At 43.1% G+C, this 18,165-nt stretch overlaps 1 protein-coding gene across 6 annotated transcripts in view; it reads left to right on the top strand.

Moving 5' to 3' along the window:
- LOC139281467 (fatty acyl-CoA reductase 1) overlaps positions 1 to 18,165 on the top strand; it is a 271,288-nt gene that overhangs the window by 77,636 nt on the left and 175,487 nt on the right. For 4 of the 6 annotated variants that reach the window (XM_070901634.1, XM_070901636.1, XM_070901637.1 and 1 more), the window contains one exon: positions 8,393 to 8,616. The exons of the other annotated variants lie outside the window; for them this stretch is intronic. In XM_070901634.1, the coding sequence (XP_070757735.1) occupies positions 8,428 to 8,616 (189 nt within the window). In that variant the 5' untranslated portion in view covers positions 8,393 to 8,427. The remainder of the gene's footprint in view (positions 1 to 8,392; positions 8,617 to 18,165) is intronic. 6 annotated transcript variants of the gene reach the window in all.

Raw genomic sequence — 18,165 nt, 5'->3', positions numbered from 1 at the left:
TCATTTCATAACAAAAACCTTTCATTCCTGGTATCACCTTCAGGTACAGTAGGGTCATTGGAAGTTACTAAATTTAAGTCAAATAAGACAACCCACTGATGTGGTGATGTGTCACATATTCATTTTTTTTATAATTACACAAAGGTAAATTGTACTGATTGAATGAATTGAGTCTGATCATAACAGTTGCTCTATGTGTTCACTTGCTATTTGACAAATAAAGCAGCTTAATGTTTCAATCTGGCCTCCTTTCACTGAGGTTTAAACAGGCCACCACTGAAAGATTGAAGAGGCACATGTGAAAGATACAATATCCAGCCCGTATGTCAAGGGGAATATATTACTACGGCCCGTGGGTATTAGATATTGGGCAGTGAGACAAATCTAGCGCATCAGGAATATGGATCCATTTACGGGAGTGACTGATGCCAGCGAACCCCAACAAGGTATCTATGGCAGACCCGAACTTGTAACATAGTCCTAGATTTGTCAAATTAACTTTACTGTAGCCAATGAAACTTTAATTGACTGTAACTACCTGTGGATCTCATTCTACAGTCATCACCTATTTCCTAGTCTGAAATGGTGGCTGAAAGAAGGAGACATGTCTTTTTAAGTTCCTCTTCCCCACCCTATACAATCCCACTGTTTGTTTTTACCAGTGTATTGACCAAAATTGTTATTTTTTTGAAGCTTGTCGATCTCATTTCCTCCTTTCTCCCCAGCCGGAAATTGTAAAAAATGTAGTTCTGCTCAGAGTGAACAATGGGGCACTGAGTCATTGGGAGAACAGCAGCATGGGGGGTGGGGGTGGCAGATGTAGAGTTGATTTCTCTTTCATCAGTGATTCCTGATTTGTCACATGTTGCTGTCAAGAGACACTGAAGGGAGATCAGAAGTCATCTCATTGGAAGAGCAACATCAGAAGAAGGCGGCATTGCCAATTTCCTACTGACCAGCTTAAACGCAGCATTGGTAAAAGACTTGGAGCAAGCTGCCCTTCAACACCACTTCACTATGATACATATGGAATAAAGTGAGGGGATAGTGTTTCTTCAAAAATAAAATAATTTAAAAAGCTTTCCGCTTGGTGGGGATTTACTTGGGTGCACATCTTGGGAGGGCTTAGTTCACTGTTGTGTGATCCTCTGTTTCTTTTAGCTGATTTTGTCTTGTAGTATATGGTGCCCAATTGACCTTGTATTTCCCATTTGAAGTAAACAAAAGTGACTCCATTGTTATTACAAGCAGAATTACAGACCTACACTTCAGGAATCAACAGTGCATACAGCCCAATGATACCAATATACAAACAGCTAGAATCCCACATCAGCTACTCTTTAGTCTCATCAGTGAGACCGCCAACAAGGACACATCTGTTCAAAAATTGTTAAAATATTATCAGGACATCACATGCTGATGAGGCCAATTAATTGTCAGTAAATGAAGACTGCAGACATTTCCAAAGCCTTTAACAGCATCTGGCATCATGTAACTCTAAACTAGTTATGGCCATCAAGTTTCCTCTCAAATTGCTCAGATTTTGCTCTTCTCTTTCTCTCTCTCTTTCTCTCACACTTCACCCTGCCAACCTCCCTGTTCATTCTTCATATTAAAGATTTCCTCCACTCATCTTCCAATCCTATCTAAGCCTTGTGCTAATGGTTTCATCTACATTCATCTCTTTCTTTCAGGCCACATGCCCTTAACGCACATATCTCTACAATTATTAAAGCTGCCTTAAAGAAGATTAGTTGTCTATCCGATGCCAAACACCTTTTCCCTTACCAGCTCTTGACTTTCGGTAAAACCCAAATCTGTCCAAGACATGAATATTACTGCTATATCTGGGAAGGCTCTTACATAAAATTACACAGAATATACAGCACAGCAACAGGCCATTCAGCCCAACCAGTCCATGTCAGAACTTATGCTCCACGCGAGCCACTCTTCTAACTCCTGGAGAGAATACAAGAGAAAGCTGACGGTTGATCCCTCTTGCCTCTAACTTGGAACCTTTTTCACTCCATCCCAACTAGTTTTGCTTCTCTTTTTTATTAATACTATTTTTATGGCAGTGGCTCTCTAAATCTTTTTCACTTGTTCCTCTTAAGCAGCAAACATGCCTTCTTACATTCTCTTCCTTCTCCTTACATGCTCATTGTGTTGAAATCAAGCCTAACCACACAGTGCACTACTACTACTCTAACACATTGTTTCCCAGGGTCTCAAACCACTTTAAAAAGTTCAGGCTTTTAAAACCAAAGTTTAGCTCCCTGAATTACCACTTCTTGATTTACCCAAACATCAGTTTTACTCTTTTCAACCCTCAAGTACTGTGGGATTTGGCCCTCCCTTAGTCTCTCAATAAAAACAAAAAAACCTTGACAGCTGATGTTTTATTCAGAGACAGAGTAATAACGTAGTGACACGAAAGTCTGATCAAAAACATTTCATGATAAATAATTTTCTAAGATTAAGGTGTGACAGCTGAACTTTAACTGGGTTTTAGTGTGGTATATCTGGCAGATATTATCAACGTGGAAATCCATTTACAGTATATATACTTGCTTAACAAACATGATATGGAAACAACTGGGGTTGCTATTTGTGTTGCATTTTGTTGTATGCTTCTAAAACTGGAAACTTTAGAGAAGGTGCAGGTTTGGTGTACTGGAGCTTCACCAATCCATTGCTGCAATTTTTCATGCGGTGAGGTCTTCCATTGTGGGGTGAGACACTGAGTGAAGGGAAAGAAAATTAGCCGGTGGGTCAATTAAATGAAAATTGTAAAATCTGGAAAGCACCCGCCTGCTCTTTCGGAAATGATACTGGGAGAAGGAGGGGGCGTTGAACCAAAAAAGGAGCAAAAAAATGATTTCAAATGGATCAAAATTGCAAAGTTTAACTGGATCCTAGCATTGTTCATTCCTGCCATCTTCCTCAGTGGTTACATCAACCTACCCCGTCCACTTCCCTATTACATTTTTCAAGTACTGTATGGATTGTGAAATCCTTCCTTTGTATTTGGCCTGGGGCTATGGCTCCATCAACAGCACCAGCAGAGTGGACACCCAAAATCCCAGGCTGCACTTTGGTTTAAGCTTTCATCCGAAAGGTGGCACCTCAACAGTGCCGCACTCCCTCTGTACCACAGTGAAGTGTCAGCTAAGATTATATGCTCATGTTCAGAAGTAAGGTTTGAACCCACAATCTTCTGAATCACAGGTGAGACTGCGATCACAGTTAGCCCAAATGTGCCCGTGCCCAGTACCAATGGGCCTGAGGAGTGATCACAGATGTCATTGTCTCTCAGGATAATGACACTGCTGAACTTCCTTCCAGCATTCTTGTGGGCACCGCGTTGAAGTAAGAGGTTAGGAGCATGCATTAGTAAGAAGGTGGGCACCAGGGGTACAGGGGTAGGTATGGTGGTAAGAAGTAGAAGTAGTCTAACATAACTTTATGTAGTAAATAAACATGAACATTTTCAGGCAGCATGTGTAATTGTGCATTATTATCCTGCAGTAGGTTCTTGTTCTTTGCAGTAATATGTTGGAGTAGCTTATCCCTGAAAAAGATATGAAAGATAGATTTGTTTTGGAAAGTAGTGCTTATGGTGGTGTGATTGAGAGGGGGGTTGGGAGCTCCCTCAGAGTCATGTGATCTAATATAAAAGCCATGGCATTACTCACAATTAAGTCAGATGATATACTGGGGGGGTGACTATCCTTGAGGATGTGTTGCTCTAACTTCTGTTGCTAAAGTGCAGCTTTAGGGGAATCGGGTGGGAAAGTGAGGTTGAAGATCAGCTATGATCCTATGGAATGGCGGAACAGGCTTGAATGGACGTATGGCCTACTCCTGCTCCTAATTCTTATGTTCTTTATGTAACTTGCCCTGTTCCTTTAATGCTAAAAAGTATAAATGTTATAAGTAAGCAAGTTCTGAGGTCGGTTAAAGGTTAATTGCTGGTGATGTGCGAAGTTTGCAGATTGGCAGGTGCCTATAAATTAATGGCGGCAAGTTAAGGGAAACCAATATGACTTGACTGCTCTTTTTATTTTTTATTACTCAATCCTTATACTAGTAGACCTTGTTCATGGAAAGTCAAAAGAGTATGATGGAAAATCTTTTCCAGGAAGTTACAGGATGTGTGCACAATACACAATTTTAATATAGATTGGCAGCTGTGACAAATTATAACTATCTCAATATGTGATGGTGGCTGCCAATTCACTATGAACTTATGATCAGACATGACATATTTGATTCATAATGCTAAGAGTATATTTTCTAATTAAAAATACTGCATATTTGTCCTTAAAATGTAACACCATGGAAGTACAATAACATTTTTTGCTGCCATTTCACCACAAGTGTTATATCAGTAACAACGGTTTATCCTGCCCAGTTGCCACAAATTAAGCATATATGAATTGTCTGCGCAAAATTTCACACAAGTGAAAATTGTCCAACTTGGGCAGAAGAATGCATTTAAGGGAACACTAGATAAATACATGAGGGAGAAAGGAATAGAAGGTTATGCAATCAGGTGAGATGAAAAAGGGTGGGAGGAGGCTCGTGTGGAGCATAAACGCTGGCATGGACCACTTGGGCCGAATGGCTTGTTTCTGTGTTGTACATTCTATGTAAAAAAAAAACTTGGATTTCACTTATTTGATTTACTATTTAGTTCAACGATTTATCTGGAATATCTTATGCAGATTACACAATGATTATGAAATTATACTTTCATTTTGTTTTCAGTAAAGAGTTTTAATTAAAATGTATACCTTGGCTGGAAAGCATCCCTCTGAATAATTAGGTTCAGTGCAGGGTGGTCAGTGTCTGGAGATATCATGTAGTTGCTGGAACATGCATACTATGCTGCAGACTAAGAATCTCAGGGTGTGAGAAAGTAAGAACAACATCTAAGTTATTTAGAATCACAGAATTTGTTATCACTGGTGTTACTATTACTAGGCAGTCCCTCGTAATGAGGATGATGCTCTTCACACCAAAAAAAAGATGGGCTCACAGGTGTTACAATGAGTTAAATCTTAAAGGGTGGAAGATGTCTGTGTGTGGATTTTTTAAATGTGTGGTGATCATTGCACATCAGCCACCACAGGGCTTGACAGAGCTAGGTCTTGGTCCAGTGGCGAGGATGACCAAGACGACTGGAGACCAAGCTCTGTTGCGCCTCCCCTGAACCCAGACCCCACTGCTGTTAAATGCTGCACCGCTCCTGGTCCCTGACCCCTCCGCTATTAAATGATGCACCGCTCCTGGGCCATGACCTCTCTGATGTTATCTATGCCATGTGGCTCCTGGGCCACAGCCTCGCCGCTGTTAAACACTGCGCCGCCACTCGCTGGGCTCGAATGGCGAGGGGCGGCACAGTGTTTAACAGCGGCGAGGCTGTGGCCCAGGAGCCGCACAGCATATATAACATCAGAGAGGTCATGGCCCAGGAATGCGCATCATTTAACAGCCGAGAGGCGGCGTTCGAGCCCAGTCACTGGTGTTAGTAAAATACTGTAAACAGAAAGACAGCTGAAGTTTGAGGAGTTTTGTATGTTATCCAGTTTTATAACTTCTGAAAATTCCATACACCTTGTCAACCCAAGCATACTGCAAAACATATTACTGCATTTTAAAAATGCTGTTGACCGTCTGCAGATTCATTCAGATGTGTTGGCTGAACCTTTTGTTAATGAGACCACAAGGTACAGTTTTATCACACAGAAAAGCATGAATGAAAAAAAACTAAAGGTGTTGGCAAAAAAAATGGCATTCAGTAGAAGGATAAACAATCGGAAATCAGTGGCTGATTGTAAATAAAGATGCTATTTGTGTATTTATATTTATTTTTTACAAGTCCAGCAGTCACGGTTGCCATCCAGCAGCCCCGGCTGAAAAGTGCATCGGTATGGACCATCATTATTTTGAAAATGAATTACAAAGTAATATTATTTGCAACATAGTTAAACGCCATTAGTGGAACGTCAAGATGTGTAACACTAAAGTAACCTTCTATGCCACACAAAAAATAGTAATGATTTTGTGAAAATTATATTACTCAAGTAGAGGATAGCTGACTGTTTTACATTTTGAATTCCTGTGATTATTTCATCCCATCATCTTTGCTCAGAGGGTTGAACTGCCTTAGTTGTGGGAATAAGCAGCATGACTTTACTTACTGCTCGGAACAAATCATGCGGTTTCCATAGCCACCGCATTTGCATGCACTCACTGGCGTGTTTGGGGACTACTCAGTAATGCCAAACATGCCAGCCTAAAATGTAAACCTGCCATGAATTATTGTAATCAAGCGGTGTTGTAATTCAGGACAGACATCTGCCTCCAAATATCAGCCTGCTGGGTTCTATAAATGTTGCATGGGCTGTCCTTGCTGGACTGATCTTCAGCAAAGCTTATTTTGTGCAGGCTCACTGTTATTCGCTTTCATATTGTATACTTGAGCTTTTAAACACAAGACTTCAGAGCTCCAGGGGTGGGAATTAATCTGCTACCGTATGTGCCAAAACATGATCAGATTCTGAAGATGGCCATTTAACTGCTTCACTGTTGTTTCTGGTTGCCTAGTGTTTCTTGGAACATTGTTAATCGGTGGTTCCTGTTGAGTTCTCCAGGGATGTTGCTTTTGCTATTAATTTCTTTTTTAGTTAACTACTAAAATTCTCACGGAATTGCTTATATTTTGTTCATGGTTGTGGAAACAGCGCAAAGATCAGAGTGTGAACAGATATTGCAGCAAGTGCCACTTGGAGTGCAAATTATTCAAACCTTGGCATTACTGCTGACGAGGTTAAACTAATTAATAAAAGGTGATCAGCTGTTTAATTTACAAAATATTTTACAAATAATACACCATCATTAAAATGTTAACGGCATAATCTTGGTGTCCTTCCAGTGTTGGATGCCCGATTCAACAAATAGCAGCTGATAAAGCCACGATTCTCCCTAAAGACAGTGTTACACTTTCTTCATTCACATTTACCAGGAACCATTTCAAGAATGCTGTAAGTGCCTAAATCACTGTTACTGCATTGTTCACTATTTTGAAAAAGTAAATCTCCCAATCCAGCAAATGATTTTGTAATCCTACAAAAATATCCAATGTTAATGAAAGACTGAAAGTATAAAAGATTGAATGTTCAATAAGTGCCTGACAGCAGTGATCGAGAAACTTCCTCCATTCACAAAAGATACAACAGTCATTGTTTAAATGAAACTCGTAATATACCAGGTGAGTTGGAGCAGAATACTGTTAACTGCAGATTGTACAAAATAAAATACTCTCTTCATCTGGCCCTAGAATCACTCCAGTTCTTGGTCCATTGTTGGTGTGGGAAAATTGAGATCCTTCCTGCCGACCCCCTGCCCCCCCCCCCCCCTCCCTATTTCTTTTAAACACGGTTTGAATTGCTGGGTAGTACTTCCTAGCACAGATTGGTTGCCTTGCCACTATTTGTCTGCAGTGGCAGCTTCACTAACAGCTACTGATGAGCAATTGGAGGGTTCTATGAGCTTGCAGGCTTTGGGGAAGGACTTGAAAATGTCAAAGTGTAGATTAAAAATCAAAATAATTACAATGTACCTGCAAAACTGAGAATAAAGGTGATGCTGAATGAAGGGTGGACAAAGTGTCATAGATGGTTTCCAACTGAATAATAACTACAGGATTCATTATTGTGGAAGAAACATTTTCATTAGAAAGTTTGAATGGCACTGAATATAGCACAGTGTGATATCTTACACTACTACTGCAGACCAACTGTTTTCTTGCCCTTTAGGTTACCTTGAGTATAGATGAATTCTTTTTATTCATAAATGTATATCCTACTGAACTGTTCAATAAGTTCATAAATGTTATAAAGCTTGATCCTGATACACTTATTGGTAAACTTTTAGTCGCCTCTTTGTCTGTTTTTAAGCTGTTGGTTGAAGGCAATGGAGAAGCAGGAATTTTGTGCAGAACTTGACATCATGAATTTCTGTTTTGGAGAATAAATGAAATGTACCACCTACAGCCCATCATTCCCAGCCAGTGTATCACGTCAGAATCGAGTTCTACATCAAATGTCTACATCTAGGCTCCTGCACTAACCTTTCTCAACAAACCAGGCCACTCCTGGGCAGTTAAGCTCCTGCTGTGCTGCCTATGAACCATTGGTTAATCTTTCAGACAGGTGCCAAAATGACATAAGAGAAAGGAGCTAAGCTATTATTTGATTGGAAGAGAAATATGATTACATGGCAAGTGCTTATAAACCACCCCCCCGCAGGAAAAAACAGGACTAAAGATGTACAAATAATATACATGTTAAATAGTACTCATATTGTTCATATCTTTTCAATCAAGGAATACTGCGAGAGGGGGAAAAAAGGTCGACCAAGATGTCATCAATCGCTGCATACTATGCAGGAAAAAATGTGCTCATCACAGGAGCCACTGGCTTCATGGGCAAAGTGCTTGTGGAGAAGCTGCTGCGGTCCTGCCCTGAGGTGAAAGCCATCTACATATTGGTGAGGCCTAAAGCTGGACAGTCGATGCAGGAGAGAGTCAGAGATATGATGAAATGCAAGGTACAGTAATACAAAAGCCCCTTGGAAAAAGGCAGCTGGACTCTAATTTCTGTGAGTTCATACTGTTTCTTGATTTATTCACCATTTTACCAGGGTTGTCAACACAAACATGCAATGATGCTCTAGATAGCAGAATGACATTGGGCATTGATTGTCATTGCCATTGAAGCATTAAGTTCCTTTAAATATATAGAAACCTGCTGCCTTACAGACTTCCCTGGATAACCAGCACTTGTACGCAGAGCACTGGGAGTGCCTGAAAACTCCCAAAACATAACACAGCATCTCTTAACACAGATAGTTAAATTATGATCTACTGTGTACCGCATTGTTAGTGCTGAGAGGAAAAAAAAGGTTCAGAAGAAAAACATTTCAACAGTTTAGTTTCCAGCTATCAAACAAAATCTCCTGTTTATTTCCCATAGCATACCTGCTCTTTTTGCCTCTTCAAAAGCCAACCATAACTGGTTCCCCTCCAACATTCCCTTGCTCGCTGTGAGGAAATGAACAACTTCCATTCATCGCATTGTCCCAATGGCATGGCGGAATTCAGGAACTGCTTACAAACCAACATTTTATCGCTTGTCAGCAGGCCGGAGCCATTGGAGCGAGCAACGTGTGACAGCCCGGCCCGGAAATCGGCACGGTCCCGGCCTGCAAGACCATCAGCAGCTCGGGGCCATTGGAGCGAGCAACGTGTGATGGCCCGGCCCGGAAGTCGGCACGGTCTCGGCCTGCGAGACCATCAGCAGGCCATGGCCATCAGAGGGAGCAGCGTGTGGAGGCTTACCACTTCAGGGAACAGCGTGTGCTGCTGCAGGAGGGTGACAGCTGCGAAGTCAGGTTGCTGATTGGAACGCGGGCAGGCATAGCAGGAGGGGCGAAGGAGCGGCAAAAGTTTGTAGATGGAAGTGACTGGGGCCCAGGAGAGATGTGAGTTTAGGGCTCAGAGGAGGCGAGGGCCCAAGGGCAGCACGGGCCAGCCCACACTGCGATATGTGTGCGTACTAGGTCCGTGCAGCAGAGCTGGTCTCCAGTCGTCTTGGTTAATCTTTGCCACTGGACCAAGACCTAGCTCTGTCAAGCCCGTGTCGTGGCTGGTGTGCAATGGCCAACACACCTTAAAAGAAATCCACACACAGACATCTTCCACCCTTCAGGATGTAGTTCAGGATCTGGAACATTGAAACACCTGTGAACTCATCCCTTTTTGGCGTGGAAGCAAGTCATCCTCACTTCGGGGGACTTCCTATGAATGAGTTATCACTTGTAGTAATATAAAGTCTCCTAAAACCCAATTCTTAACATTATAATAAATAGTACTTAGTGGTGAGATACTTAACAGAATAGCTGATAAACTATGGTGCACTCAGGCAGAGGTGGGAGGTTCTGTCCTAGGCATTTCTGTCCATCTGCTCATTCATGCTGTTCAGGTCCCCATTCTTAAGTACTAATCTGGGTGAAGCACCATGGACACCATAAAGGTTGAAATGAGGATGAGACCAAGCTTGAGTTTTAAAAAGCTGATGACTGTAGGAAGAAGATTATGGCCCTGAATTTTCTGACTTTCTGCCATCCCGCTGCTGTACCTTCATTGGAAGTACACTGGAAGCGCCGCTTACATGTGTAAATGGGGTTTCTACCCCCAGCCCCCCTCCAACCTTCCAGCAATGTTACAACGGCGCAACAGCAGGAAGTCGGCGGAAACTCTGGGCCAAGGAATTCCTCAGCTTTGCGATCCCGAGAGAGAATAAATTACAGCAGGAGATGGTCTGAATACAATACAGTAAGAATTCAGGTCGGAGGAAGAGTGTGTAGGATGGGGAATTTGCAATTTAGGCGAAACAACAGGGTAAAGTTCACAATTGTATTACTAAAAAAAAGTGAGACTGGAGACTAGAAATGAGAGAAGGATCGCTTATTGAACAGCAATTTTTTCTTGTATCTCTTCCAGGAGTGAGAACAATGTTTGAGCCCACCCAAATACCAGTGGTGTTGAAGGCTTGGATGAACTTGCGCTTTATAACTTTTATTACCTCAGCAACTCTCAAACATTGTGTAAAGATTTAAGTGTATCAAAATATTTTCTCTACACGTAACATACTGTCCTAGAATTGAGACAAGCATATCACAACATTTCGCTAACACTCAGATGTGCTCCGAACAGTTCAGGGTTCTGGATGTTGTAACGTTATCCCTGATTGTTACTTTTATCTTTTAATTACTGAACGTTGATCATTCTTATTTTCCTAAAGATCTTACTAAGATACAGCCAGTTACAGTAGTTGAAAGTAAGATAGAACAATGTTTTTATTCTTAAACAAAAGTAATTTCACAGATTGAGAGTGGTAGAGTTTCTGCTTTGGGCACAATTACCAATAACGGCTCAAATTGCGCCCAAAATTGCACCCATTTTGAAAAGTGATTTTCCCCCCCGTTTCTGCTCAAACTTATTTGCATATAACAGAATCTGCTATGAACCAGTGCAATCAGGTAGTGTTTTACAATGTAATATTCAAAAAAAATATTTCTTTCATATATTTAAAAGTGGTAACTTGGTGAAGTTGATTAAAACAACTGAAAATCGGTTTATCGCAAAAAATAAGCATTCTTAATCACAGTGTCAATCCACCACCTCCTTTCCTGAAACTCCTGGTCATCCAAAACTCGGCTACCCATGTCCTAGCTTGTACTAAGTCCCGCTCACCCATCACCCCTGTGCTCGCTGACCTGTATTTGCTCCCGATTAAGCAACGCCTCGATTTCAAAATTCTCATCCTTCTTTACAAATCCCTCCATGGCCTCGCCCCTCCCTATCTCTGTAATCTCCTTCAGCCTCACAACCCCCGAGATGTCTGCGCTCCTCAAATTTTGCTCTCTTGAGCATCTCTGATTACAATTGCTCAACCATTGGTGGCCGTGCCCTGAGCTCTGGAACTCCCCCCCTTAACCTTTTCGCCTCTCTACCTCTCTTTCCTCCTTTAAGAAGCTCCTTAAAACCTACCTCTTTGGCCAACCTTTGGGTCATCTGCCGTAATTTCTTCTTAAATGGTTCGGTGTCACTTTTTTTTTGTCTTACAACACACCTGTGAAGTGCCTTAAAACGTTTTGCTATGTTAAAGGCGCTATATAAATTAGTTGTTGTTGAAATAACGTCGACTATCTTTTCAGCAGAGGAACTGTATCAAAGGCTTTACTGAAATCTAAGTGCATCACATCCATTGCCTTACCCCATCAAGCTCCTTTGTCACACCATCAAAAAAAACAGCAAATTAGATTGGCAAGACTGCCCCTTCATGAACCCATATTGGCTATCTTTTATGATTTTATTTCGAACTAGATGCTCCATGACCATATCTTTGAGAAGGGTGTCCACAATGAACATCAAACTCACTGTGTGTGACAGTTTCCTGGGTCACTTTTGCTACTTTTTAACAATAGGAATAACATCTGCCTTCTCCAGTGCCTAGGCACCTCTCCAGTATTCAGTGATTTCTGGAAGATTTGTGCCGGAGTCCCTGCAGTTTACTCCCTTAGTTCCTTAAGGATCCTTGGATGCTTCTTATTCGGCCCTGGGATTTTTTTACCTCAAGTTTGCACAGTGACTAAACTGGTAGTAATCTGACTTCACTGTCTGTGCGTCTTCTCAAGTTCTCCCGAGAAAAGAAGACAGCGAAGACCCTTGGTATCATCATGGGCATGTTCATCTTTTGCTGGCTGCTATTCTTCATCGCCTTTCCCCTTGCATACAGTTCCTTTAACTGTAGAATATGGAAATCGGCATGGTCCCGACCTGCAAGACCATCAGCAGGCCAGGGCCATTAGAGGGAGCAACGTGCAGCGGCATGCCACTGCAGGGAGCAACGTGTGCTGCTGCAGGAGGGTGATGGCTGTCAAGAGGGCGACTGGATTTGACGTCACCCACTAGATCTGTGCAGCAGAGCTGGTCTCCAGTCGTGTTGGTTAATCTTTGCCACTGGACCAAGACCTAGCTCTGTCAAGCCCGTGTGGTGGCTGGTGTGCAATGGCCAACACACCTTAAAAAAATCCACGCACAGGCATCTTTCACCCTTCAAGATGTAGTTCAGGACCTGGGATATTAGGTCCTTCATTGAAACACCTGTGAACTCATCCCTTTTTGGCGTGGAAGCAAGTCATCCTCGTTTCGAGGGACTTCCTATGATAATGATGAGTAAACTGAATAGTGTCGCAAATCACTTCTGAAACATCTGCTAGTTCCCTTTTCAGGTCAAATAAGTTAGCTGTCTCTTCCTTGGTAAAAACTGAGGCAAAATATATATATATAGCACTTTTATAGCCTGTGTAGCATCAGTTGTCATCCACACCTGATCCCACCTTCAGTGGCCCCATTCCATCCCTCGTTTTTCCTTTTCTCTTAATATAACTGAAAACAAAATTATTATCCTTCACTTTTCTTGCCGTATTTAATTTAAAAAAAAATTTATACTCCTGACATGTCTTTTAGTATTAAATCCATGTTAATTCTGTGCCATTTTCCTTCATAGCTTAAATGCCCTTTTTTCCAGCCTTAGGAACTCCTCATTTCCGTCTGTCTGCTGATGCTGGTAACAACTTATAATTCACCCTGACCAATATTACTCAGGAGGATTTTGCAGGGTTGATTGGGCTAGGTTTGCCTTTGTCATGTCCAAATCCAATGCCTAGGTCGATGCCAAGTGGTCCATCTGGTTTTATTTTTATTGAAATTTTTCATAGCGGTTTGGTACAATTGCGTGGCTTGCTCAGCCATTTCAGGGGGCTGTTAAAAGTCAACCACATTGCTGTGGATCTGCAATTACATATAGTCCAGACCGGGTAAGGATGCTAGATTTCCTTCCCTAAAGGACACTAGTGAACCAGCTGGGCTTTTACGACAATCCGGTAGCTTCATGGCCATCATTTCTGATGGTAGCATTTTATTTCATATTTATTTAATTAACTGAATTCAGATTCACGAAGCACCATAGTGGGAATTGAATTCACGCCTCTGGATTACTAGTGCAGTGACATCACCGCTATGCTACCTATACTTCACAAGTACTTAATTGGCTGTAAATTGCTTTGAGATGGCCTGAGATCGTGAAAGGCTTTATATAAATATAAGTTCTTTCTTGCTTTCTTTCTTTCTTGCTTTCCTGATGGCTCACTTGTTAAATATATTGTGCAAAGTAGAAGTGACCAATACAGATCAGGAAGGTCCCAGATTTGATCCTGGTTTGTGCTGAGTTAATTAATCTTTAACAGGTGGCCGAGCTGATATTGCACATTTTATACTATATCGCCCAAAGTCAAAATTACCATCACTGTTTAAACATACACTGAAAAATGGTAATTTGTGTGAAGTATCAGAGCACTGAAGGCACCTCAGGACCTGTATCTTAGAACAAGCCACTGCTCTCTGCAAAGAAGGGAGAGGTTGGAAAAAGACAAGGAAAATATATATAAAATAAAAAAATCAGGGTGATATGAAACTTGTTAAAATGATGAAAGGACTGACCTTTCTCTGAATTTTCAATGTGCAAATAGTACAATAGTAGTGAGCTCGCAAGTGTATAATCCACCCCTGCGACACGCCTTATTTTCCATCAGAAACTGTAGGCTAGGTGCGCATTGGCAATGGCTCAATATTGACTTGTGTCAAGTGTAATTTTCTATTTGATGGAACAGGATTTTAACCTCTGCCAAAGCATTTAAGAATGCCACTCTTAAATGCACAGATGGGAATTACAGGATCCTGGCAGACTTTCTCCGACCCTGCCTAGCTCGCTGTCTCAGCGGAAGACTTAGTCAGGGTGAGGGAAACCAAGGTATAAATCTGTACACAACTTTACAGAAGAGCACGTTGGAGCACCACACTTTTCATTTGTGACTATGCAGATGAATTCTAATGGAAGAATTAATGAGTTAAATGTGCTTTCACTGTGCCCAGTACAGGATGATGGCAGATTTCCACGGGCCATTTGTACGTTTTTCTGAATGCTAACCGTGCAGCATTTTACTGGAGTCTCCAGAAATTCAGTTCTAGTTCCCCAAATTAAAGGCCTAGAAATCCAATGGTGTCGTACCTGATTTTCAGGCATAAAATGAGTGGCAAACATCCATATGGAGGGCTGCTCATTATGTGCCAGAAGTCCGATGGAACGGGCTGCTCCATAGATATCCAGGGCGCATGCCAGAAGTATTTCAATTGTTGATTAAAATATTTAATTAAGTGTCCTACGCTTGCTGTTGGACCCCTTTGTAATATTGGGCTGCCCCAGATCCTGTCTCCTTTTGTGATAAACTTGCCCAGCAACTCGCGGCACTAACAAACAGCAACGACCCTTCAGCAGCATTATTTAAAGAGCTCATCCACTCGATACAGATTATTTGCTGGTTTGTCTTTTGAGGCTGCTGGTGAACTTCTGGATGTTTTTTGGACAGTTTTTTTTAAACCTACAAAACTAATTTCTGACAGCTGATAACTTCTTGCTGGTGAAGCCACGTCCTCCATCCTACACTCTAAAGTTTGCGCGGTGCCAGTCTCTGAGCTGGTGCTTGCTAGGGTAAGATCGAGTGATGCTGCATCTTCAGGAAGGCTGGCCTCCTCGTCCTGATGTGAACACAGAAGTGTCCATATTTCCAGCAGCTGAAGTGAAAGAGAGAGACCAGGGTTAGCTTTTGATGTGAAGGAAGAGTCAAGAAAGAAGTGGCTGGTGAACACATCTACAGTTTATCATGCAAAGTGTGTAGGGTGAGATAGAAGTAAGAAGGGAAAAGAGAATAAGGTGTGCGCAACATCTCCGCCACTGTTGCCATGGGCATGAGTCTCCTCCAATGATGGCCAGCATGTTTTCCTCAAGAGGGCACAGATAGGGTGTACAGGTAGGCTCAGCCACCTCCTCTTGTCTCAAATTGTGGGCTACCTTCCCCTGCATGAAAGAAGAGATTGCCAGTGACATTCTTGTGAGGCATTTGGAGAATGTGTCAGTTATAGTTGAATAGCTCATCTGTCCTGTGTCACATGTCAGGTGTCGGAAAGTGAGGGTAGCAATAATGGTGAGTGTAGAATGTGAATATGAGGAGAAGGAGGTGCAGTGAAGTGGGAGAGGGGAATACTGTGATTAGTGAAGCTGGAGGCAGTGGGAGTCTAAGCAGAGAGTATATTGTTACCCTGACAATTCTGGTGAGGTCATTAAACTTTTTCCTGCTTTGCAGCCATGTGCTGGGTGCTAAACTCCTGGCATTCACTAGCTCTGCAACCTCTTCTTATTGGTGATGCAGGTGCTGCCTGGAGGGATTTCTGCTGTCCACCGTTTGTACCAGGGCCTCCAAGGTGGCATCACAAAATCTGGGTGTCCTGTCGGTGTTCCTGCAGCCATTACTTTCTTCAGAAGTGTTTCTTCTTGTCTGCATCCAGAGCGCACCTTCCTTTTCAAGTGGTGTTGGCTGCCTTTAAATGGCATTGGTGAAGCCCAATTTCTGCCCCATTCCCCCACCAACCAGATGTGCAGCCAAAGAATAATGCAGGTAGTGCTGGCTGCACACCTGCTTTATGATAATGAGGTCCCAGCGCCAATTTCCATGCTGGTTGGGACCAGGCAAACAGGCGCATGAATCGTAAGACACGCCCGTTTCATGACCAAAGACTTGCGCGATTGCATTTCGAGGATAACATCTCCATAATTTTCTGATCTTGTCACTTGCACAAGATAAACGCAGGAAGTGAAGGAGTACTCAGTATTGACATTGATGTTTGCTGGAGGCTACCTTTGTACTTGCTGTAGTATATTTATTATTCCCTTAGACAGAAACACTTGGTGTAATTTGTTTATGTGGGCAAACACGTGTGTTTAATTGACTCCACTGGCGGGGTGGGGAGCGGGTACAGCAGTAGAGAATGACGCTTGATGAAAGAGAAACGGGCCACTTACATAGCACAAGCTGCAGCCTGCTTGAAATGACTCAATGTTTCCTTTCAGATTTTTCTCTCTTCAGTTTACAATGTATATAGCAGCATATTTACATAAAATCATCTTTTTCTGTTAAGCAACTCCATTGTAACTCGGCTGTAGGTGATTTGAATATAGGTAATGGTGGAAGATGTGAACTCTGTTAAGACTCAAATGGAATAGCTCTGAAATTGCATTTTATATACCTATAAAATAGTACTCGGGGGTTATGTTACTGGACCATATATCACTTGTGGGGTTTGAATAACTTTGTAAATTACTGATCTTTGATTTGACTGTTTGTGGCATCCTTAAAGCCCATCAGTGACATATTCTACACCATTGTTCCGCTTTTCCTTATATTTCCTGATTCTGTTCCCTCTATACCGGGCCCCTCAATGTCATCCCGTATTCATTGGCCAAGATAGCTGGCACCCAAACTCGCACCGATGCATCTGCCAATGCTCCTCGTGAATGTGCCTTGAGGAGGCGGATGAGAGTGCCGCAAATTAACATAATGTTTAACTTTCATTCCTTACTTCCTTACTTTTTGGGAGCAAAACCCCTCCCGTCCTTGTCCACCACCCCCGTGCACCCGCCCACCCCCCCCCCCCCACCCCACACCCCATTACCTTGCTCTTGGCCAGTTGAAATTAAGAACTCAGCTCATGAGAGAACTGTGGCCAACCCATGTAGCACAGCACATTTGTATACCCAATGGGTTAGATCAGTGCTTCTCAAACTGAAGTCAGCGGACCCGTGGGTGTCTGTAGAAACTTTCCAGGAGGTTTACAGCCTATCAGCTCTCCACCACCCTGGCCCGTGCCATGGTTTTACTCAAGCTCCGGGAGCAGCTAAGTCCCATGCTGTGCACCTTATTGTTAGTGAGACTGTGGAAGAGAAGCCGCCACTGTGTGGGGGAGAGGGCGGGGGTCATTGAATGGTCACTGGGCCGGACCTCACCCGGGGGCCGGCTCTTCTCCTGCCCTTCCCCTTCCTAGAATCAGGGTTCTTGAGCCATTGCCACCCCCCTAGTTGCAGTGGGGTTTAACCGGTTCCCCCCGGTTTACTCGTACCATGCTGGGCTGCCTCCTCTTCCGAGGTTTGCCGGTGGCTGGTCCCCGGGCTCATTTAACCTTTAGCTGATTTGATTTGGTTTGAGGCCAGGCCGCTGGGTTGTGATGGATCAGAGTGGGGAAGGGTGGTGTGCTCTGGAGGTTCCATTATTGGGGGGGTGGGTTGTGCCGGGGTTCTATTATTGAGGGGGGGGGTGCGCTGGGGGTTGCATTATTGGGGGGCATGGGTGGGGAGGTGTCTGTCAGGGGTTCCACTATTGGGGGAGGGTGGCTGGGGTTCCATTATTGGGGGGGGAGTGCGCCAGGGGTCCGTGGGCCGTGAAACTGGCGCACATGCTGTCGGGGCATTAGTTTAAGGGGAGGCCTGCAGTGTCCCGGGCCGCGATCTTTGTTGGTCGACTGACTCTTGGGTTGGCCCTAGCGGGGACCGGACTGCCATCGTGCAGCCCAGCACTCTGTCTTGGGAACATCTGTGTAGCGCTGGACTCAGTGCCGCGCTACCGCCCCGGGAGCGCCCCTCA

Source organism: Pristiophorus japonicus, chromosome 15 (assembly GCF_044704955.1).
Source record: "Pristiophorus japonicus isolate sPriJap1 chromosome 15, sPriJap1.hap1, whole genome shotgun sequence".
NCBI lineage: Eukaryota > Metazoa > Chordata > Chondrichthyes > Pristiophoridae > Pristiophorus > Pristiophorus japonicus.
The sequence above is the reverse complement of the archived record's forward strand: the minus strand, read 5'-3'. Positions and strand labels throughout refer to the sequence as shown.